Genomic DNA, 25,485 nt, shown 5'->3' on the forward strand with positions numbered 1-25,485 from the left:
GTACATAAGTGAGCGATGTGCCCTCCTGCCTGTACAGCATTCACCTTTGCTCCTGTAGCTCATGATGTCTGGGAGATGAGACAACCTCGCTAATGTTTCGTCTTATTAGCCCTGTTTGATTCAAGATGACCTGGTGATATGCTTACCTTAGGGGTGCTTTACATGGCCCGATGGTCGGGGAGATTATTACTAATCAGCACATCGTTCATGGGGTAATAGGGTCATGGGTGCTGTTTGCCGGCAGCAGATTGTGGTGTCTAAACAGCCAACGCTGCCGGCAAGCAACGATTCTGTATAGGGGCGAGCAATGTCATTGGTGATCACTGCTTCATATACTGTGGAGGAGATCTCTGCATGTAAATGTGTCTCCTCCACTGACGAGCAGTCGACTGTCGGGGAGGAACACCTCTGTATGGGGACAAGTGATAGCATTAGTGATCACTGCTCCCTATACTGTGGAGGAGACTGCTGCATGTAAATGTGTCTCCTCCACTGATGAGCAGATGATTTTCAGGAAGATATGCTTCTGTATGGAGACAAGCGATGGCATTAGTGGTCACTGTTCCCAATACTGTGGAGGTGATTGCTGCATGTAAATGTGTCTCCTGCACTGACAAACAGCCGACTGTCAGGAAGGAACGCTTCTGCATTGGGACGAACAATGGCATTGGTGATCACTGCTCCATGTAAATGTGTCTCTTCCACTGACGAGCAGTCGACTGTCGGGGAGGAACACCTCTGTATGGGGACAAGCGATAGCGTTAGTGATCACTGCTCCCTATACTGTGGAGGAGATCTCTGCATGTAAATGTGTCTCTTCCACTGACGAGCAGCCGACTGTCGAGAAGGAACGCTTCTGTATGGAGACAAGAGATGGCATTAGTGATCACTGCTCCCTATACTGTGGAGGTGATTGCTGCATGTAAATGTGTCTCCTCCACTGAGCGAGCAGGCGATTGTCAGGAAGGAACGCTTCTGTATAAAGATGAACAATGGCATTTGTGATCACTGCTCCCTATACTATGGAGGAGATCACTGCATGTAAAGGTGTCTCTTCCACTGACGAGCATCTGTATGAGGAACGAGCGATGGCATTAGTGGTCACTGCTCCCTATACTGTGGAGGTGATCGCTGCATGTAAATGTGTCTCCTCCACTGACGAGCAGTCGACTGTCGGGGAGGAACACCTCTGTATGGAGACAAGCGATGGCATTTGTGATCACTGCTCCCTATACTATGGAGGAGATCACTGCATGTAAAGGTGTCTCCTCCACTGACGAGCATCTGTATGAGGAACGAGCAATGGCATTAGTGGTCACTGTTCCCAATACTGTGGAGGTGATTGCTGCATGTAAATGTGTCTCCTCCACTGACGAGCAGTCGACTGTCGGGGAGGAACACCTCTGTATGGAGACAAGCGATGGCATTAGTGATCACTGCTCCCTATACTGTGGAGGTGATCGCTGCATGTAAATGTGTCTCCTCCACTGACGAGCAGTCGACTGTCGGGGAGGAACACCTCTGTATGGAGACAAGCGATAGCATTTGTGATCACTGCTCCCTATACTATGGAGGAGATCACTGCATGTAAAGGTGTCTCCTCCACTGACGAGCATCTGTATGAGGAACGAGCAATGGCATTAGTGGTCACTGTTCCCAATACTGTGGAGGTGATTGCTGCATGTAAATGTGTCTCCTCCACTGACGAGCAGGAGATTTCCAGAAGGAACACTTCTGTACAGGAACGAGCGATTGCATTAGTGATGGGATAGGCCATCATTATCCGCAAATTAGAAAACCTAAGTTTTCCCAGTAAGTTTTATTCCGCTTTAGGGCGTGTCCTTTGCATATACAGGTGAAACTCGATAAATTAGAATATCCTGCAAAGTTCAGTTATTTCAGGGATGTAACTGGTGCCACGGACACCGGAGACCGATCACAGGCAGCGAGATCTCAGGCCTTTGGTATAATTTGGAGGATTACGGCTTCCAGTCTCGGGTCCCCTTTGCTCAGGGGTACGGAGTAATTATCTGACCAGAGGTGACACTTTGAGACCAGAATATTCAACCTTTTCACAACATTCAAATTTTAAGCTGCATTACTGCAATAAATGGACTCGCCTGTAGCTGTGCCTGTGCCTGTACCTGTGCCTCGTTTATAGCAGATGATTGATTTTTTTCTGTATTTCTGGTATTTATTCTTGTAATGTTTTACTTTCTGAAAGCTTTTAAAAGGCTCGTGTACCTTTTGGGGAGAGGACGGTTGGCAAACCACGGGGAAAAAAAGCATACTTACCCGCACTGGCATTTGCCCCTTCTCTCCATTGGTGGGCTCTCTGGATGTAAACTTCATGTCTGACTCTGCTGCGGCCAGTCCTTACATGACTCTTTGTTATGACACAAGGGGGTGGGGGGCAGATCAGTGCTGCAGCCAGTCCTTACATGACTCTTTGTTATGACACAAGGGGGGGGCAGATCAGTGCTGCGGCCAGTCCTTACATGACTCTGTTATGACACAAGGGGGGGCAGATCAGTGCTGCGGCCAGTCCTTACATGACTCTTTGTTATGACACAAGGGGGGCAGATCAGTGCTGCAGCCAGTCCTTACATGATTCTTTGTTATGACACAAGGGGGGCAGATCAGTGCTGCGGCCAGTCCTTACATGACTCTTTGTTATAACACAAGGGGGGACAGATCAGTGCTGCAGCCAGTCCTTACATGATTCTTTGTTATGACACAAGGGGGGGGCAGATCAGTGCTGCAGCCAGTCCTTACATGACTCTTTGTTATGACACAAGGGGGCAGATCAGTGCTGCAGCCAGTCCTTACATGACTCTTTGTTATGACACAAGGGGGCAGATCAGTGCTGCAGCCAGTCTTACATGACTCTTTGTTATGACACAAGGGGGGCAGATCAGTGCTGCGGCCAGTCCTTACATGACTCTTTGTTATGACACAAGGGGGGCAGATCAGTGCTGCGGCCAGTCCTTACATGACTCTTTGTTATGACACAAGGGGGCAGATCAGTGCTGCAGCCAGTCCTTACATGACTCTTTGTTATGACACAAGGGGGGGCAGATCAGTGCTGCAGCCAGTCCTTACATGACTTTGTTATGACACAAGGGGGGCAGATCAGTGCTGCAGCCAGTCCTTACATGACTCTTTGTTATGACACAAGGGGGCAGATCAGTGCTGCAGCCAGTCCTTACATGACTCTTTGTTATGACACAAGGGGGCAGATCAGTGCTGCAGCCAGTCCTTACATGACTCTTTGTTATGACACAAGGGGGGCAGATCAGTGCTGCAGCCAGTCCTTACACGAGTCTTTGTTATGACACAAGGGGGGCAGATCAGTGCTGCAGCCAGTCCTTACATGACTCTTTGTTGTGACACAAGGGGGGGCAGATCAGTGCTGCAGCCAGTCCTTACATGATTCTTTGTTATGACACAAGGGGGAAGATCAGTGCTGCAGCCAGTCTTACATGACTCTTTGTTGTGACACAAGGGGGGGCAGATCAGTGCTGCAGCCAGTCCTTACATGACTCTTTGTTATGACACAAGGGGGGCAGATCAGTGCTGCAGCCAGTCCTTACATGACTCTTTGTTATGACACAAGGGGGGGGACAGATCAGTGCTGCGGCCAGTCCTTACATGACTCTTTGTTATGACACAAGGGGGGTGGGGGGGCAGATCAGTGCTGCGGCCAGTCCTTACATGACTCTTTGTTATGACACAAGGGGGGCAGATCAGTGCTGCGGCCAGTCTTGCATGACTCTTTGTTATGACACAAGGGGGGTGGGGGGGCAGATCAGTGCTGCGGCCAGTCCTTACATGACTCTTTGTTATGACACAAGGGGGGCAGATCAGTGCTGCAGCCAGTCCTTACATGATTCTTTGTTATGACACAAGGGGGGGAAGATCAGTGCTGCAGCCAGTCCTTACATGACTCTTTGTTATGACACAAGGGGGGCAGATCAGTGCTGCAGCCAGTCCTTACATGACTCTTTGTTATGACACAAGGGGGGCAGATCAGTGCTGCAGCCAGTCCTTACATGACTCTTTGTTATGACACAGGGGGGGCAGATCAGTGCTGCAGCCAGTCCTTACATGACTCTTTGTTATGACACAAGGGGGGGCAGATCAGTGCTGCAGCCAGTCCTTACATGATTCTTTGTTATGACACAAGGGGGGCAGATCAGTGCTGCGGCCAGTCCTTACATGATTCTTTGTTATGACACAAGGGGGGCAGATCAGTGCTGCGGCCAGTCCTTACATGATTCTTTGTTATGACACAAGGGGGGCAGATCAGTGCTGCGGCCAGTCCTTACATGATTCTTTGTTATGACACAAGGGGGGCAGATCAGTGCTGCAGCCAGTCCTTACATGACTCTTTGTTATGACACAAGGGGGGACAGATCAGTGCTGCGGCCAGTCCTTACATGACTCTTTGTTATGACACAAGGGGGGGGCAGATCAGTGCTGCAGCCAGTCCTTACATGGTTCTTTGTTATGACACAAGGGGGGGACAGATCAGTGCTGCGGCCAGTCCTTACATGACTCTTTGTTATGACACAAGGGGGAAGATCAGTGCTGCAGCCAGTCCTTACATGACTCTTTGTTATGACACAAGGGGGAAGATCAGTGCTGCAGCCAGTCCTTACATGATTCTTTGTTATGACACAAGCGGGGCAGATCAGTGCTGCGGCCAGTCCTTACATGATTCTTTGTTATGACACAAGGGGGGCAGATCAGTGCTGCGGCCAGTCTTACATGACTCTTTGTTATGACACAGGGGGGGGGGCAGATCAGTGCTGCAGCCAGTCCTTACATGACTCTTTGTTATGACACAAGGGGGGCAGATCAGTGCTGCAGCCAGTCTTACATGACTCTTTGTTGTGACACAAGGGGGGGCAGATCAGTGCTGCAGCCAGTCCTTACATGACTCTTTGTTGTGACACAAGGGGGGGCAGATCAGTGCTGCGGCCAGTCCTTACATGATTCTTTGTTGTGACACAAGGGGGGGCAGATCAGTGCTGCAGCCAGTCCTTACATGACTCTTTGTTGTGACACAAGGGGGGGCAGATCAGTGCTGCAGCCAGTCCTTACATGACTCTTTGTTATGACACAAGGGGGGCAGATCAGTGCTGCAGCCAGTCCTTACATGATTCTTTGTTATGACACAAGGGGGGCAGATCAGTGCTGCAGCCAGTCTTACATGACTCTTTGTTATGACACAAGGGGGCAGATCAGTGCTGCAGCCAGTCCTTACATGACTCTTTGTTATGACACAAGGGGGGCAGATCAGTGCTGCGGCCAGTCTTACATGACTCTTTGTTATGACACGGGGGGGGGGGGGGGGCAGATCAGTGCTGCGGCCAGTCCTTACATGACTCTTTGTTATGACACAAGGGGGGGCAGATCAGTGCTGCAGCCAGTCCTTACATGATTCTTTGTTATGACACAAGGGGGGGGCAGATCAGTGCTGCGGCCATTCCTTACATGACTCTTTGTTATGACACAAGGGGGGGCAGATCAGTGCTGCGGCCAGTCCTTACATGACTCTTTGTTATGACACAAGGGGGGCAGATCAGTGCTGCGGCCAGTCCTTACATGACTCTTTGTTATGACACAGGGGGGGGGGGGGGGAGATCAGTGCTGCGGCCAGTCCTTACATGACTCTTTGTTATGACACAAGGGGGGGCAGATCAGTGCTGCGGCCAGTCCTTACATGACTCTTTGTTATGACACAAGGGGGGCAGATCAGTGCTGCGGCCAGTCCTTACATGACTCTTTGTTATGACACAGGGGGGGGGGGGAGATCAGTGCTGCGGCCAGTCCTTACATGACTCTTTATGACACAGGGGGGGGGGGAGATCAGTGCTGCGGCCAGTCCTTACATGACTCTTTGTTATGACACAAGGGGGGGGCAGATCAGTGCTGCGGCCAGTCCTTACATGATTCTTTGTTATGACACAAGGGGGGCAGATCAGTGCTGCGGCCAGTCCTTACATGATTCTTTGTTATGACACAAGGGGGCAGATCAGTGCTGCAGCCAGTCCTTACATGACTCTTTGTTATGACACAGGGGGGGGGGGGCAGATCAGTGCTGCGGCCAGTCCTTACATGACTCTTTGTTATGACACAAGGGGGGGCAGATCAGTGCTGCGGCCAGTCCTTACATGACTCTTTGTTATGACACAAGGGGGGCAGATCAGTGCTGCGGCCAGTCCTTACATGACTCTTTGTTATGACACAGGGGGGGGGGGGAGATCAGTGCTGCGGCCAGTCCTTACATGACTCTTTGTTATGACACAAGGGGGGGGCAGATCAGTGCTGCGGCCAGTCCTTACATGATTCTTTGTTATGACACAAGGGGGGCAGATCAGTGCTGCGGCCAGTCCTTACATGATTCTTTGTTATGACACAAGGGGGCAGATCAGTGCTGCAGCCAGTCCTTACATGACTCTTTGTTATGACACAGGGGGGGGGGGGCAGATCAGTGCTGCAGCCAGTCCTTACATGACTCTTTGTTATGACACAAGGGGGGCAGATCAGTGCTGCAGCCAGTCCTTACATGACTCTTTGTTGTGACACAAGGGGGGGCAGATCAGTGCTGCAGCCAGTCCTTACATGATTCTTTGTTATGACACAAGGGGGGCAGATCAGTGCTGCGGCCAGTCTTACATGACTCTTTGTTATGACACAAGGGGGCAGATCAGTGCTGCGGCCAGTCTTACATAACTCTTTGTTATGACACAAGGGGGGCAGATCAGTGCTGCAGCCAGTCATTACATGACTCTTTGTTATGACACAAGGGGGGCAGATCAGTGCTGCAGCCAGTCCTTACATAACTCTTTGTTATGACACAAGGGGGCAGATCAGTGCTGCAGCCAGTCCTTACATAACTCTTTGTTATGACACAAGGGGGGCAGATCAGTGCTGCAGCCAGTCCTTACATAACTCTTTGTTATGACACAAGGGGGGCAGATCAGTGCTGCGGCCAGTCTTACATGACTCTTTGTTATGACACAAGGGGGGCAGATCAGTGCTGCAGCCAGTCCTTACATGACTCTTTGTTGTGACACAAGGGGGGGCAGATCAGTGCTGCAGCCAGTCCTTACATGATTCTTTGTTATGACACAAGGGGGAAGGTCAGTGCTGCAGCCAGTCCTTACATGACTCTTTGTTGTGACACAAGGGGGGGCAGATCAGTGCTGCAGCCAGTCCTTACATGACTCTTTGTTATGACACAAGGGGGGCAGATCAGTGCTGCAGCCAGTCCTTACATGACTCTTTGTTATGACACAAGGGGGGCAGATCAGTGCTGCAGCCAGTCCTTACATGATTCTTTGTTATGACACAAGGGGGGCAGATCAGTGCTGCGGCCAGTCTTACATGACTCTTTGTTATGACACAAGGGGCAGATCAGTGCTGCGGCCAGTCCTTACATGACTCTTTGTATGACACAAGGGGAGCAGATCAGTGCTGCAGCCAGTCCTTACATGACTCTTTGTTATGACACAAGGGGGCAGATCAGTGCTGCAGCCAGTCCTTACATGACTCTTTGTTATGACACAAGGGGGGCAGATCAGTGCTGCAGCCAGTCCTTACATAACTCTTTGTTATGACACAAGGGGGGCAGATCAGTGCTGCAGCCAGTCATTACATGACTCTTTGTTATGACACAAGGGGGCAGATCAGTGCTGCAGCCAGTCCTTACATAACTCTTTGTTATGACACAAGGGGGGCAGATCAGTGCTGCGGCCAGTCTTACATGACTCTTTGTTATGACACAAGGGGGGCAGATCAGTGCTGCAGCCAGTCCTTACATGACTCTTTGTTGTGACACAAGGGGGGGCAGATCAGTGCTGCAGCCAGTCCTTACATGATTCTTTGTTATGACACAAGGGGAAGATCAGTGCTGCAGCCAGTCCTTACATGACTCTTTGTTGTGACACAAGGGGGGGCAGATCAGTGCTGCAGCCAGTCCTTACATGATTCTTTGTTATGACACAAGGGGGGCAGATCAGTGCTGCGGCCAGTCCTTACATGATTCTTTGTTATGACACAAGGGGGGGCAGATCAGTGCTGCAGCCAGTCCTTACATGACTCTTTGTTGTGACACAAGGGGGGGCAGATCAGTGCTGCAGCCAGTCCTTACATGACTCTTTGTTATGACACAAGGGGGGCAGATCAGTGCTGCAGCCAGTCCTTACATGACTCTTTGTTATGACACAAGGGGGACAGATCAGTGCTGCAGCCAGTCCTTACATGACTCTTTGTTATGACACAAGGGGGAAGATCAGTGCTGCAGCCAGTCCTTACATGACTCTTTGTTATGACACAAGGGGGAAGATCAGTGCTGCAGCCAGTCCTTACATGATTCTTTGTTATGACACAAGGGGGGCAGATCAGTGCTGCTGCCAGTCCTTACATGATTCTTTGTTATGACACAAGGGGGGCAGATCAGTGCTGCGGCCAGTCTTACATGACTCTTTGTTATGACACAGGGGGGGGGGGGCAGATCAGTGCTGCAGCCAGTCCTTACATGACTCTTTGTTATGACACAAGGGGGGCAGATCAGTGCTGCGGCCAGTCCTTACATGATTCTTTGTTATGACACAAGGGGGGCAGATCAGTGCTGCAGCCAGTCTTACATGACTCTTTGTTATGACACAAGGGGGCAGATCAGTGCTGCAGCCAGTCCTTACATGACTCTTTGTTATGACACAAGGGGGGCAGATCAGTGCTGCGGCCAGTCCTTACATGATTCTTTGTTATGACACAAGGGGGGCAGATCAGTGCTGCAGCCAGTCTTACATGACTCTTTGTTATGACACAAGGGGGGCAGATCAGTGCTGCAGCCAGTCCTTACATGACTCTTTGTTATGACACAGGGGGGGGGGGGGGCAGATCAGTGCTGCGGCCAGTCTTACATGACTCTTTGTTATGACACGGGGGGGGGGGCAGATCAGTGCTGCGGCCAGTCCTTACATGACTCTTTGTTATGACACAAGGGGGGGCAGATCAGTGCTGCAGCCAGTCCTTACATGATTCTTTGTTATGACACAAGGGGGGGGCAGATCAGTGCTGCGGCCAGTCCTTACATGACTCTTTGTTATGACACAAGGGGGGGCAGATCAGTGCTGCGGCCAGTCCTTACATGACTCTTTGTTATGACACAAGGGGGGCAGATCAGTGCTGCGGCCAGTCCTTACATGACTCTTTGTTATGACACAGGGGGGGGGGAGATCAGTGCTGCGGCCAGTCCTTACATGACTCTTTGTTATGACACAAGGGGGGGGCAGATCAGTGCTGCGGCCAGTCCTTACATGATTCTTTGTTATGACACAAGGGGGGCAGATCAGTGCTGCGGCCAGTCCTTACATGATTCTTTGTTATGACACAAGGGGGCAGATCAGTGCTGCAGCCAGTCCTTACATGACTCTTTGTTATGACACAGGGGGGGGGGGGGGCAGATCAGTGCTGCAGCCAGTCCTTACATGACTCTTTGTTATGACACAAGGGGGGCAGATCAGTGCTGCAGCCAGTCCTTACATGATTCTTTGTTATGACACAAGGGGGGCAGATCAGTGCTGCGGCCAGTCTTACATGACTCTTTGTTATGACACAAGGGGGCAGATCAGTGCTGCGGCCAGTCCTTACATGACTCTTTGTTATGACACAAGGGGGGCAGATCAGTGCTGCAGCCAGTCCTTACATGATTCTTTGTTATGACACAAGGGGGGGCAGATCAGTGCTGCAGCCAGTCCTTACATGACTCTTTGTTATGACACAAGGGGGCAGATCAGTGCTGCAGCCAGTCCTTACATGATTCTTTGTTATGACACAAGGGGGGCAGATCAGTGCTGCGGCCAGTCTTACATGACTCTTTGTTATGACACAGGGGGGGGGGGGGGGGCAGATCAGTGCTGCGGCCAGTCTTACATGACTCTTTGTTATGACACAAGGGGGCAGATCAGTGCTGCGGCCAGTCTTACATGACTCTTTGTTATGACACAGGGGGGGGGGCAGATCAGTGCTGCGGCCAGTCTTACATGACTCTTTGTTATGACACAAGGGGGCAGATCAGTGCTGCAGCCAGTCCTTACATGACTCTTTGTTATGACACAAGGGGGGCAGATCAGTGCTGCAGCCAGTCCTTACATGATTCTTTGTTATGACACAAGGGGGGCAGATCAGTGCTGCGGCCAGTCTTACATGACTCTTTGTTATGACACAGGGGGGGGGGCAGATCAGTGCTGCGGCCAGTCTTACATGACTCTTTGTTATGACACAAGGGGGCAGATCAGTGCTGCAGCCAGTCCTTACATGACTCTTTGTTATGACACAAGGGGGGCAGATCAGTGCTGCGGCCAGTCTTACATGACTCTGTTATGTCACAAGGGGGGCAGATCAGTGCTGCGGCCAGTCTTACATGATTCTTTGTTATGACACAAGGGGGGGGCAGATCAGTGCTGCAGCCAGTCCTTACATGACTCTTTGTTATGACACAGGGGGGGGGGGGGGGGGGGCAGATCAGTGCTGCAGCCAGTCCTTACATGACTCTTTGTTATGACACAAGGGGGGGCAGATCAGTGCTGCAGCCAGTCCTTACATGACTCTTTGTTATGACACAAGGGGGGGGGGGGGGGCAGATCAGTGCTACGGCCAGTCCTTACATGACTCTTTGTTATGACACAAGGGGGGCAGATCAGTGCTGCGGCCAGTCCTTACATGAGTCTTTGTTATGACACAAGGGGGGCAGATCAGTGATGCGGCCAGTCCTTACATGACTCTTTGTTATGACACAAGGGGGGCAGATCAGTGCTGCAGCCAGTCCTTACATGACTCTTTGTTATGACACAAGGGGGGCAGATCAGTGCTGCAGCCAGTCTTACATGACTCTTTGTTATGACACAAGGGGGGCAGATCAGTGCTGCAGCCAGTCCTTACATGACTCTTTGTTATGACACAAGGGGGGCAGATCAGTGCTGCAGCCAGTCCTTACATGACTCTTTGTTATGACACAAGGGGGGCAGATCAGTGCTGCAGCCAGTCCTTACATGACTCTTTGTTATGACACAAGGGGGGCAGATCAGTGCTGCAGCCAGTCTTACATGACTCTTTGTTATGACACAAGGGGGGCAGATCAGTGCTGCAGCCAGTCTTACATGACTTTGTTATGACACAAGGGGGGCAGATCAGTGATCATATAGGAAGCTTGGATCCAGAGAGCCCAGCGAACGATGGAGGCAGGGCAGTATGCTTCCACTTGCAGGTCTGCCCAAGAGGGGGAGTTTGCCAACCCTCCCCCCAAAGGTGCACAACCCGTTTACTGGATCTCAGACATTCTGAATCACAGGTTGGATAAAGTAAAAGCATTTATTTAGAAATGTTATAAACCCTCATCATCCTATTGTTTATTATTCAGAATAATGCAGTTGTATTCTTGGCAGATGGCGGTTCCAGGAGCTCAGGAGGACATCTGACACAGGGTACATATGAAGAGCCTGCTATCCTCCCGGATATATCCTCAGCCTGTCCCAGCAACGATCCATCATCTGGTCCTTTTAAACCGGACCCACTGTTTGATCTACCACAGACGGTTAAGCAAAATAGTCACGAAAACGGAATTGAAAATCAAAGGGCCTGCACAGAAGAGAAGCCATTTTCATGTTCACTGTGTGGGAAGTATTTTACTGATGAATCAAATCTTGTTGCACATGAGCGAGGTCACTCAGGGGAGAAGCCATTTTCTTGTCCTGAATGTGGGAAATGCTTCATAAAAAAATCTAATCTTATTACACATAAGAGAATTCACACAGGAGAGAAGCCGTATTCATGTTCAGAGTGTGGAAAGTGTTTTATTAAAAAATCCAACCTTATTACACATGAGACAGTTCACACAGGCGAGAAGCCATTTCCATGTTTAGAATGTGGCAAATGTTTTAAACAAAAATCAGATCTTGTCAGACATCAGCGAATTCACTCCGGGGAGAAGCCATTTTCATGCTCAGAATGCGGGAAGTGTTACAGCATTAAATCAAATCTTGTTGAACATCAAAGAGTTCACACAGGTGAGAAGCCGTTTTCATGTTCAGAATGTGGGAGAAGTTTCAGCCAGAAATCGGGGCTAGTCAAACATCAGACCGTTCACTCGGGGGCAAAACCATTTTCATGCTCAGAATGTGGAAGATGTTTTAACCAAAAATCAGCTCTTGTTAGACATCTGAGAATTCACACAGGAGACAAACCGTATTCATGCCCTGAATGTGGGAAATGTTTTCCTCAAAAATCTAGTCTTGTGGAACATCTAAGAAGCCACACAGGAGAGAAGCCATTTTCGTGTTCAGAATGTGGGAAAAGTTTTACAACTCAGTCAAATCTTGTTAAACATCAGAAAATTCACTCAGGAGAGAAGCCATTTTGATTTCCGATTGAAGAAATGTAGCATGTGTTTAGCTCCATGTAGGTCCTGCTGTGTCAGGATATCTTCTGAAGCCTGGCTACAACACAGAAGTCCATTACTGCCTAATGAATGGCAGCACGGTGGATCAGTGGTTAGCACTGGTGCCTTGCAGCGCTCCTCGGTTTAAATGGGACCAAGGATAACATCTGCATGGAGTTTGTATGTTTTCCTCGTGTTTGCATGTACTCCAGTGTCCTCCAACACTCCTAAGACATAGGAAAGTTAGATTGTAAGCTCCAGTGGGGACAGGAAGTGATGAGAATGTCTGTACAGCGCTGTGGAATATGTCAGTGATATATAAGGGATGGGAATGTCTGTACAGCGCTGTGGAATATGTCAGTGATATAGAAGGGATGAGAATGTCTGTACAGCGCTGTGGAATATGTCAGTGATGTAAAAGGGATGAGAATGTCTGTACAGCGCTGTGGAATATGTCAGTGATGTAAAAGGGATGAGAATGTCTGTACAGAGCTGTGGAATATGTCAGGGATATATAAGTGATGAGAATGTCTGTACAGCACTGTGGAATATGTCAGCGATATATAAGTGATGAGAATGTCTGTACAGCGCTGTGGAATATGTCAGCGATATATAAGTGATGAGAATCTGTACAGAGCTGTGGAATATGTCAGTGATATATAAGGGATGAGAATGTCTGTACAGAGCTGTGGAATATGTCAGTGATATATCAGTGATGGGAATGTCTGTACAGCGCTGTGGAATATGTCAGTGATATATAAGGGATGAGAATGTCTGTACAGCGCTGTGGAATATGTCAGTGATATATCAGTGATGGGAATGTCTGTACAGCGCTGTGGAATATGTCAGTGATATATAAGGGATGAGAATGTCTGTACAGAGCTGTGGAATATGTCAGTGATATATAAGGGATGAGAATGTCTGTACAGCGCTGTGGAATATGTCAGCGATATATAAGTGATGAGAATGTCTGTACAGCTCTGTGGAATATGTCAGCGATGTATAAGTGATGGGAATGTCTGGACAGCGCTGTGGAATATGTCAGCGATATATAAGTGATGAGAATGTCTGTACAGCGCTGTGGAATATGTCAGCGATATATAAGTGATGGGAATGTCTGTACAGCGCTGTGGAATATGTCAGCGATATATAAGTGATGAGACTGTACAGCGCTGTGGGATATATGTCAGTGATATATAAGTGATGAGAATGTCTGTACAGCTCTGTGGAATATGTCAGCGATGTATAAGTGATGGGAATGTCTGGACAGCGCTGTGGAATATGTCAGTGATATATAAGTGATGAGAATGTCTGTACAGCGCTGTGGAATATGTCAGTGATATATAAGGGATAAGACTGTACAGCGCTGTGGAATATGTCAGGGATATATAAGGGATGAGAATGTCTGTACAGCGCTGTGGAATATGTCAGGGATATATAAGGGATGAGAATGTCTGTACAGCGCTGCAGAATTTGTAGGCTATATACAAGTAATAAAATAAATGTGACTCCGTTGCGATGCCAATACCACCTATTTGGTCTGTAATGTGGCTGTTGCTAACACTCTGCAGAAATCACATGGGTATAATATGACGGATATACAGTATATACTGCCTACATGAGGATTTAAATGTCTGCAATCTGCGGTATGAAAGCATTCAGGGTGTGCAGTTGTGTTACTGTATTATTATGTATTGTTCTCCATGCTGACCAATGGCATTATCACGTCTGTCCGCCCCCCCCCCCCCCCCCCCCCAATCATCCTTGTCCTGTTCTCACAACATGTACCCCCGGGGTCTGTATGCAGTTCAACAGGCAGATATCACCATTCTACTAGTTAATAAGATGAGACTTGTTTCTGTAGTCTGTGGTTTTTATTAACCGGCAGTAGATAAGGTAAACTATAGGAAAATGAACATACAATAACTGAGTATACAGCACAATGTACACAAAATCAATACAAAAACATAAATAAATCCCTTACCGACGATGCTTTAGTAAGAGACACACAATGTGCAGCTGCTCCTTCCATCAGGTGAGGAGAAAAGGAAGAAGGTGCCTGTCTCTTTCCCAGAAAGCACTGTGAGCAGGAAGTCAGGTGACCTAATGAATATGCATAACTTAGCAAGGCAGAAGATGCACTTACAGCTAAAGGTCACTAGATGGTGCTGAAGGCACACACATGAGCACTCACATTAACAAACTATGAAAGAAGACAGTACACTCCCCGCTTGACATCAGCCGATGTCACCATTAGAGTCCTCAACAGGTAACAGTAGGATTAGTTCGGAAGTAGGTCGGATAAACAGTTTGGTCTCATTTTGTTTGAAAATCTTGACCTCTACTTTACGGACATGTCCGTCTTCACTTGGGAACACTTTAGTAATGAGGCCCAAAGGCCAATGATTTCTTTGAGCCTGAGAGTCTTTAACAAGAACAATGTCATCAGGTTTTAGGTTGGGCTTAACTGTGTGCCATTTGGTTCTTGTCTGTAAGGTGGGAAGATATTGTCTCTTCCACCTATTCCAGAAGGTATCGGCAAGGCCTTGCACTTGTCTCCATTGGCGTTTGTAGAGATCTTTGGTGCCAAACTCTCCAGAAGGAGCACTCACTATACCAGTCTTTTGGGTAAGTAGAGAGGCAGGCGTAAGCAGTATTGGATCTCCTGGGTCATTTGATATTGGAGCCAAGGGTCTGGCATTGATAATGGCTGAGACTTCGGCCATAAAGGTTGTAAGGCATTCATGAGAGAGTCTAGCATTACCTACTTGTAGGAAAATAGAGTTCAAGATTCTGCGGGCTATGCCAATCATTCTTTCCCAGGCTCCTCCCATGTGAGAAGAATGAGGGGAATTGAAAATCCAAGTGCATCCTTCCTCACTAAGGAATCTTTTTACACTGTTATTATCCAAGTTGGAGAGAATCTTTAGCTCATTAGCAGCTCCAACGAAGTTTGTGCCTCTGTCAGAGCGGATTTGTTTTACAGGACCTCTGATTGCAATAAAGCGCCTGAGGGCATTTATGAAGCTAGAAGTGTCCATAGACTCAATAACTTCAATGTGGACGGCTCGAATTGACATACAACTGAAAATGACTGCCCATCGCTTGGAGCTAGCGTGGCTACTTCTAGTTTGACGTGTGATAACGGACCAGGGACCAAACACGTCAAGGCCGACATTAGTAAATGGAGGGTCCATGTTAACCCTGTCGGGTGGGAGATTGGCCATTTTTTGCGTTTGTAAACTCCCACGTAGTTTGCGGCAAATTATGCATTTGAATATACATTTGTTAATACACCTTTTTACACCAACGACCCACAGCCCAGCAGCACGTAACGCCCCTTCGGTGAATAGTCGGCCCTGGTGTTTTATCTTACTGTGGTAGTGCTTTACAAGCAAGGAAGCTAAATGATGATGACCAGGTATTATGATAGGATGTTTCTCATTAAACCCTAATTTGGCCTCTATAAGCCGCCCTCCCACTCTTAGCAGACCATTCTCATCAAGGACTGGGTCGAGCTTCACTAACACACTGTCTTTTGACACAGGTTTTTTGTTGTTGATGCAGTAGAGTTCCTTAGCGAATGTCTCTCGTTGCATGGAACAAATAATTCGATTTTTCGATTGTTCTAGCTCACTTACTGAGTATCCATTCTTACAATGGTGCCAACCTTTGCAGTTACATTCCATAACAAATGGGGCATGCTTGAAGGAACGGGCTACGTGTGCTAAGCAGGTGATAGCTCGCACAAGTGACTTCCAGGTGGAAAACCTGATGAAACGGTGACTACCGAGCTGATTGTACGAATTTACAGTGAGTAGTACAGATACTTGGGGGCGGATTTCTTTGTCAGAATCTGCATCTAACAGCTCATATGAGTCACAGGCAGAAGAATGTTCTGAGTTGTATAGAAAAGCAGGACCCGTGAACCAGACTGTGTTCTTAAGGTGACTGGCAGCAACTGACCTGGTTGCTAAGTCTGCTGGGTTATGGTCAGTAGGTACAAAGTGCCATTGCTTTGGGATAGTGGACCTCCTGATTCTTAACACTCGGTTGTTAACGTAAACGTAAAAACGCCTAGTTTGGTTGTAAATGTAGCCCAGGACCACTTTACTGTCTGTATAAAACTCGGTGTCTCGAATCTCTAGGTTTATCTCTGTTGTAATTAATTCCGCTAGTTCAACGGCTAGTACAGCGGCACAGAGTTCTAGCCTGGGTATTGTATGTTCGAGAAGTGGTGCGAGTTTTGCTTTGCCCATGACAAACCCTGTGTGGCACTGACCTTTGTTATCTATAGTTTTAAGATACGCTACAGCGGCAATTGCTTTGATAGACGCATCAGAGAATACATAGAGTTTTTGTGTTTTTACTTCTGTGGATGGCACAGGAGCGTAAGAACGTGGAACATGCAGGCTAGATAAAGTCTTTAGGGAGTTTCTCCACTCTATCCATAGGTTTCTTTTTTCAGGGGATAGTGGGTGATCCCAATCCAATGTTTCCTGAGTTAAGTCTCTAAGTAGCGATTTGCCCTGGATTGTAACAGGGGCAGTGAATCCTAAGGGATCATAAAGACTGTTTATGGCAGACAGGACACCTCTACGGGTAAAGGGCTTCTCTTCCTGGCTGACTTGGAATGTAAACGTATCTGATTTTAGATCCCAGAGGAGACCAAGGCTACGTTGTATAGGAAGGGAGTCAGTCCCTAAGTCTAAACTCTGTAGGTCATTTGAGTGGTCTTGAGAGGGAAATGCTTCTATCAGCTGCTTACTATTGGAGGCTATTTTGTGGAGTCTCAGGTTTGAGCATGCAAGCATTTCTTGAGCTCTCTTAAGGAGACTTATTGCATCCTCAACAGTGGGTAGTGATTTTAGACAGTCATCTACATAAAAGTCTCTTTCTACGAATTGTCTGATGTCTGACCCATATTCTAGTTCGCCTTCCTGAGCAGAATGTCTAAGACCATAAGTTGCAACTGCAGGGGAGGGGCTGTTACCAAAGATATGTACCCGCATGCGGTACTCCGCAATATCTTTTGTGGGGTCATTGTCAACAAACCAAAGAAATCTTAAGAAGTTTCTGTGTTCCTCTTTAACGAGAAAGCAATGAAACATCTGCTGAATGTCTGCCATGAAGGCAACAGAGTCTTTGCGAAAACGAAGCAGTACTCCTAGGAGCTTGTTGTTAAGATCAGGACCTGAGAGCAGGACGTCGTTTAAGGAGACGCCTTCATATTTTGCACTAGAGTCAAACACTACTCTAATTTGACCCGGTTTCTTTGGGTGGTAAACCCCGAATATGGGTAAATACCAACATTCTTCAGAGTTTTTAAGGGAAGGAGCTACCTCAGCATGACCATTCTCAAATATTTTCCTCATGAAAGTAAAGAAGTGGTCTTTCATTTCTGGTTTATTGTGGAAGCTACGCCTTAGAGAGACAAAACGTCTGTAGACTTGCTCTCTGTTGTTAGGCAAACGTTGCCTTTGAGGCCTGAAGGGAAGGGGTGCTACCCAACTATTTGTTTCATCCTTAGTGATTTCCTTTTGCATGGTTTCTAAAAACAATCTGTCTTCGTGGGACATTGCTACCCGATTGTCCTCCTTGGTCCTTTGGAACACTGAGCAACCTAGATGGTCTTTGTCACTGTCACAAGCTATGTCGTGGTCTAAAGAGTCTATGAAAGAACAAGGTAGTTGAGTGCTACGTGGCAATTCCTTTATGAGGAAGTTGTTTTTACATGGTTGGAAGATAGAGGGACGTCCATTATCTAATGTGTTTGTAAGCATGCTATTAATGGAAGTTGGTTTGTGTATGCTTCCTAAGCAGACATCTCCTACTATGACCCATCCTAGGTCATGCCTTTGGGCATAAGGAGCATAATGAGGGCCATTAATCTGCTCTCTAGTTTTATGAACTTGTAAGATATCTCTCCCTAGGAGTAGGATTATCTGAGCGTTAGGATCAAGTTTTGGTAAGAGATGGGCTATACGCTGTAAATGGGGGTGATGTATGGCTACCTCTGGTGTAGGGATCTCGTGTCTATTATCAGGAATTTGGTTACATTCAGTAATAGTTGGTAAGGAAAGACACATTTTACCATCTATGGATTCGATTAGATAGCCACTAGCTCTCCTCCCCGCTGTTTCTACAGTACCTGCACAGGTCTTTAGGGAATAAGGAGTGTTGGGCCCTTTGATGCTGAAAATGTCAAAGAAAGTAGATTTGGCTAGGGACGCATTACTTTGGTCATCTAGGATGGCGTAAACATTGATGGCTTTGTCTCTGCAGCCCTTTGGGTATACCTTTGTTAGGCAGATTTTTGAGCAGGACCTGCCGCCTATGAGTCCTTTACAGACTTCAGTGCATTGTGAAGTAACTGCTGGTGGGTTAGCTTCAGAGGTACTTTCCTCCCCGCCATGCTCTCTGGCACTGTTACTTTGTGATGAGGTCCATGGGGAAGGCCCAGGATGTAGGGCCGTGTTGTAATCGGAGTTGTTGCATTCTGTGCATTTTACACTAACCTGACAGTCTTTGGCAATATGTGATGTAGATGAGCAGCACTTGTAGCAAATGCGGTTCTCCTTGAGGAAGGCTTTGCGATCTCCTATGGACATTTCTCTAAAGGCTCTGCACTTCAGAAGAGGGTGAGGCTTCTTGTGTAGAGGGCACTGCTTACCAGGATCTTTGACTGTTTCGCGGCTGGCGGAGCCGTAATGCCTGTAAGAATCTGCAGGTGAAATGTTAGTTTTGTGCACTGCCACTGATCCTTTGTGTGGTCTGTGGTCATAGGGAGTGGCACAAGACTGTGATAGATCAAAGCTAGGGTCATTACGAATATTAGCTTCTAGCCTTACAAAGTCAACAAACACACTGAAGGGAGGGAATGGCACATTGTAGGTATGTTTGTACCTTGACCCGTGGGAGACCCATTTCTCCTGCAGGTTGTGGGGAAGCTTTAATACAATAGGCTTGACTCCTCTGGCAGTGTCGAGGAAAGCAAGCCCCGGTAAATCCCCTTCGGCTTTGGCAACCTGTAATTCCATCAGTAGATCACTTAAATCCCTAAGTTTCTGGAACCCTTTGCTAGAGATTTTAGGGAATTCGTCAATTCTTTTAAACAACGCATCCTCTATGACCTCTGCAGAACCATAACATTCATCAAGTCTATCCCAGATCATTTTTAGGCCAATCTCTGGGTAGTTTATATTAATATCCCTGATTCTCTTGGCATGTTCTACCGAGTCTTTTCCAAGTCGATCTACGAGGAAGTCTATCTCCTCACTGTATGACAGACCCAAGTCTTTTGTAATGTTATAAAAGGAGACCCGCCATGCTCTATAGTTTTCAGGGCGATCGCTGAACTTCGCCAGTCCCTTTGTAACAAGCTCTCGTTTAGTAAAGAACCTGGCAAAGTCTATTGTGCTCTGGTTACTACTAAGGTTGGTTGGAGGTGGAAAGTCACAGTGAGAGTGTGGTGTGCGATCATACCTGTATGGAGTCTCTGACTTAGGCCAGCCCGTGTCATACCGTCTTATGGGATGCGGTGGCTCTGCAGGCTGGACTGGAAGCTGGCTTCCTTGGTGTGCAGGGAAGTTAGCTGGAGTTTTGTCACGTGGCTCTGGGTTCTCTTGTTTGACTCTTTCTTTTGGACGGTATGATTCTTCTGTGGCATAGGTGACATCTTCGGTTCCTGGGAATGGATCAGCATTGCTGCTTGGTCTGGAGTGTTGACGGACGTACTCTGAAGTGCGTTGTACAGGATCTTGCTGGCCGAGTTCTGGGCTAAGCACGCTGCGGTGACTTCCGGTTTTTGGGTATTCCATTGCCTCCAAGAACTCTGCTTCAGCTATGGCGGCTGCCGTTTCTTTCTCTACGGCGAGTTTCTCTAGCTTTGCATCTAAAAGGACCTTTTGCATGTCTATTGAAGCCTGTTGCTTTGCTTTCTCAGCCTTTAGCTTTGCCTTTTCTTCTTTCATCTTCATTTCCAGCTGTGCCTTTTCTTCTTTCATCTTCATTTCTTGTTCGGCGAAGGCTGCTTTGACCTTCGCGGCTTCTGCCTTTGCGCGGGCAATGGCAGCCGCATTGCTAACAGAAGACGACTTAGTGGAACCATCCTTCCCTGATCTTGTCTTGTAGCTTGATACTGTGCTACGCGACATGGTGTTGATGAAGACACTTAACCGCGTGGAGACTACTGTGCGTTGGAATGCCGGACGCTGTGCTTAGAGAGCGGTCACAGTATGCAATCAAATGTGTCTACATTGCTTGAAGCGGCCATCCCCTTGCAGCACTGGACTGTATAGAAGTCGCTGTGGTGTCCATTTGCAGATATTGCGTGGACTGTAACAGACTTCTGTGTAGTCAGGTGCGTCTCTCTCGCTAGAAGTCGTCGTTTACTGTCCTGTTCTCACAACATGTACCCCCGGGGTCTGTATGCAGTTCAACAGGCAGATATCACCATTCTACTAGTTAATAATATGAGACTTGTTTCTGTAGTCTGTGGTTTTTATTAACCGGCAGTAGATAAGGTAAACTATAGGAAAATGAACATACAATAACTGAGTATACAGCACAATGTACACAAAACCTATACAAAAACATAAATAAATCCCTTACCGACGATGCTTTAGTAAGAGACACACAATGTGCAGCTGCTCCTTCCATCAGGTGAAGGGAAAAGGAAGAAGGTGCCTGTCTCTTTCCCAGAAAGCACTGTGAGCAGGAAGTCAGGTGACCTAATGAATATGCATAACTTAGCAAGGCAGAAGATGCACTTACAGCTAAAGGTCACTAGATGGTGCTGAAGGCACACACATGAGCACTCACATTAACAAACTATGAAAGCAGACAGTACACTCCTCTTTTCCAGACTCTATTGTTGGCAGATTTCTGGATGTATTGACATATTTTCGGCTCCTCTGGTGCGTTTGTACTAGTTTATCATGTAAAATTTATACCGCCGGGTTAATTCTGATGACATTGGGATCCGTTCTTCTACCAAAAGTATGTGTTTTATAATCCAATTATAAAACAACTTGTATATTATACTTAGGCTACTTTCACACTTGCGTTCGGAGCGGATCCGTCCGTATTATAGTTTTTTTCAGATCTGAGTTTTCACGATGATCCGACAGTATATTCTAACACAGAGGCGTTCCCATGGTGATGGGGACGCTTCCAGTTAGAATATACTAAGAACTGTGTACATGACTGCCCCCTGCTGCCTGGCAGCACCCGATCTCTTACAGGGGGCCCTGACCTGAGGGGTTAATTGTGCGTATCATAGCCCCCTGTAAGAGATCAGTAGTTGCCAGGCAGCAGGGGCAGACCCCCCTCCCTCCCCAGTATTAATTCATTGGTGGCCAGTGCGGCCCCCCTCACTCCCCAGTATTAATTCATTGGTGGCCAGTGCGGCCCCCCCTCCCTCCCCAGTATTAATTCATTGGTGGCCAGTGCGGCCCCCCCCTCCCTCCCCAGTATTAATTCATTGGTGGCCAGTGCTGCCCCCTCCCTCCCCAGTATTAATTCATTGGTGGCCATTGCGGCCCCCCCTCCCTCCCAGTTTTAAATGCATTGGTGGCCAGTGTGGCCCCCCTCCCTCCCTCCCCAGTTTTAAATTCATTGGTGGCCAGTGCGGCCCCCCCCTCCCTCCCCAGTTTAAAATTCATTGGTGGCCAGTGCGGCCCCCCCCCCCTCCCTCCCCAGTTATAAATTAATTGGTGGCCAGTGCGGCCCCCTCCCTCCCCAATTTTAAATTCATTGGTGGCCAGTGCGGCCCCCCTCCCTCCCTCGCCAGTATTGTACAGTGGGATGTGAAAGTTTGGGCGACCTTGTTAATGGTCATGATTTTCCTGTATAAATCGTTGGTTGTTACGATGTCAGATAAATCTATCATATCGGAGACGCACACAGTGATATCTGAGAAGGGACATGACGTTTATTGGATTTACAGAAAGTGCTAGAATTGTTTACACACAATTAGGCCGGTGCATAAATTTGGGCACCACAAAAAAGAAATGAAATCAATATTTAGTAGATCCTCCTTTTGGAGAAATTCCAGCCTCTAAACGCTTCCTGTAGGTTCCAATGAGAGTCTGGATTCTGGTTGAAGGTATTTTGGACCATTCCTCTTTAGGTCATTCAGGTTTAATGGCTTCCGAGCATGGACAGCTCTCTATAAGTCACACCACAGATTTTCCATTATATTCAGGTCTGGGGACTGAGATGGCCATTCCAGAACGTTGTGCTTGTTCCTCTGCATAAATGCCTTAGTGGATTTTGAGCAGTGTTTAGGGTCGTTGTCTTGTTGTAGATCCAGCCCCGGCGCAGCTTCAGCTTTGTCACTGACTCCTGGACATTGGTCTCCAGAATCTGCTGATACTGAGTGGAATCCATGCGTCCCTCAACTTTGACAAGATTCCCAGTCCCTGCACTGGCCACACAGCATGATGGAACCACCACCATATCTTACTGGAGGTAGCAGGTGTTTTTCTTGGAATGCTGTGTTCTCTTTCCTCCATGCATAACGCCCCTTGTTATGGCCACATAACTCCATTTTAGTTTCATCAGACTACAGCACCTTATTCCAGAATGAAGCTGGCTTGTCCCAATGTGCTTTAGCCGACCTCAAGCGGTGGAGAAAAGGCTTCCTCTGCATCCCTCTCGCATACAGCATCTCCTGGTGTAAAGTGCGCCCAATGGTTGAACGATGCACAGTGACTCCATCTGCAGCAAGATGATGTTGTAGGTCTTTGGTGCTGGTCTGTGGGTTGACTCTGACTGTTCTCACCATTCGTCGCTTCTGTCTATCCGAGATTTTTCTTGGTCGGCCGCTTCGAGCCTTAACTTGAGCTGAGCCTGTGGTCTTCCATTTCCTCAATATGTTCCTGACTGTGGAGACAGACGGCGGAAATCTCTGAGACGGCTTTCTGTATCCTTCCCCTAAACCATGATGGTGGACAATCTGTGTCTTCAGGTCATTGGAGAGTTGTTTTGAGACCCCCATGTTGCTACTCTTCAGAGGAGGGAAACTTACAATTGACCCCCTTAAATACACTTTTTGATAATTGGATTCCCCTGTGTATGTAGGTCAGGGGTCACTGAGCTTACCAAGCCAATCTGAGTTCCAATAATTAGTTCTAAAATGACAACAACAGAGACCACATGTCTGCACCTGCCTGATTGTGTGTAAACAGTGACCACATGTAGCACCGGCCTGATTGTGTGTAAACAGTGACCACATGTCTGCACCTGCCTGATTGTGTGTAAACAGTGACCACATGTCTACACCTGCCTGATTGTGTGTAAACAGAGACCACATGTAGCACCTGCCTGATTGTGTGTACACAGAGACCACGTGTAGCACCGGCCTGATTGTGTGTAAACAGTGACCACATGTCTGCACCTGCCTGATGTGTGTACACAGAGACCACATGTAGCACCGGCCCTGATTGTGTGTAAACAGAGACACATGTCTACACCCTGCTGATGGTGTGTAAACAGAGACCCACATGTCGCACCGGCCGGATTTGTGTGTAAACAGTGACCACATGTAGCACCTGCCTGATTGTGTGTAAACAGTGACCACATGTATCACCGGCTGATTTGTGTGTAAACAGTGACCACATGTAGCACCGGCCGGATTGTGTGTAAACAGTGACCACATGTAGCACCTGCTGATTGTGTGTAAACAGTGACCACATGTATCACCGGACTGATTGTGTGGTAAACAGTGACCACATGTAGCACCTGCCGGATTGTGTGTAAACAGTGACCACATGTCTGCACCTGCCTGATTGTGTGTAAACAGTGACCACATGTAGCACCGGCCTGATTGTGTGTAAACAGTGACCACATGTCTGCACCTGCCTGATTGTGTGTTAACAGAGACCACATGTAGCACCGGCCTGATTGTGGTAAACAGAGACCACATGTTTACACCGGCCTGATTTGTGTGTAAACAGAGACCACATGTAGCACCGGCCTGATTGTGTGTACACAGAGACCAATGTCGCACCTGCCTGATTGTGTGTAAACAGTGACACATGTCTGCACCTGCCTGATTGTGTGTAAACAGTGACCACATGTAGCACCTGCCTGATTGTGTGGTAAACAGTGACCACATGTAGCACCGGCCTGATTGTGTGTAAACAGCGACCACATGTATGCACCGGCCTGATTGTGTGTAAACAGTGACCACATGTAGCACCGGCCTGATTGTGTGTAAACAGAGACCACATGTAGCACCGGCCTGATTGTGTGTAAACAGTGACCACATGTAGCACCGGCCTGATTGTGTGTAAACAGAGACCACATGTCTGCACGGCCTGATTGTGTGTAAACAGAGACCACATGTAGCACGGCCGGATTGTGTGTAAACAGTGACCACATGTAGCACCTGCCTGATTGTGTGTAAACAGAGACCACATGTAGCACCGGCCTGATTGTGTGTAAACAGTGACCACATGTAGCACCGGCCTGATTGTGTGTAAACAGAGACCACATGTAGCACCGGCCTGATTGTGTGTAAACAGAGACCACATGTCTGCACCGGCCTGATTGTGTGTAAACAGAGACCACATGTCTGCACCTGCCTGATTGTGTGTAAACAGTGACCACATGTAGCACCGGCCTGATTGTGTGTAAACAGAGACCACATGTAGCACCGGCCTGATTGTGTGTAAACAGTGACCACATGTAGCAGGCCTGATTGTGTGTAAACAGAGACCACATGTAGCACCGGCCTGATTGTGTGTAAACAGAGACCACATGTGCAGGCCTGATTGTGTGTAAACAGGACCACATGTAGCACCGGCCTGATTGTGTGTAAACAGAGACCACATGTCTGCACCGGCCTGATTGTGTGTAAACAGAGACCACATGTAGCACCGGCCTGATTGTGTGTAAACAGTGACCACATGTCTGCACCTGCCTGATTGTGTGTAAACAGAGACCACATGTCTGCACCGGCCTGATTGTGTGTAAACAGAGACCACATGTAGCACCGGCCTGATTGTGTGTAAACAGTGACCACATGT

At 47.9% G+C, this 25,485-nt stretch overlaps 1 protein-coding gene across 3 annotated transcripts in view; it reads left to right on the top strand.

Annotated features, from left to right (window-relative positions):
- The window catches only part of LOC122923565 (zinc finger protein OZF-like), an 81,555-nt gene extending 68,736 nt beyond the window's left edge, over positions 1–12,819 (top strand). For all 3 annotated transcript variants that reach the window (XM_044274411.1, XM_044274410.1, XM_044274412.1), the window contains one exon: positions 11,460–12,819. In XM_044274411.1, coding sequence (XP_044130346.1) covers positions 11,460–12,433 — 974 coding nt within the window. In that variant the 3' untranslated portion in view covers positions 12,434–12,819. The remainder of the gene's footprint in view (positions 1–11,459) is intronic.
- The last annotated feature ends 12,666 nt before the right edge of the window (positions 12,820–25,485 follow it).

Source organism: Bufo gargarizans, unplaced genomic scaffold (assembly GCF_014858855.1).
Source record: "Bufo gargarizans isolate SCDJY-AF-19 unplaced genomic scaffold, ASM1485885v1 original_scaffold_1738_pilon, whole genome shotgun sequence".
In the NCBI taxonomy this organism is placed as follows: Eukaryota; Metazoa; Chordata; class Amphibia; order Anura; family Bufonidae; genus Bufo; species Bufo gargarizans.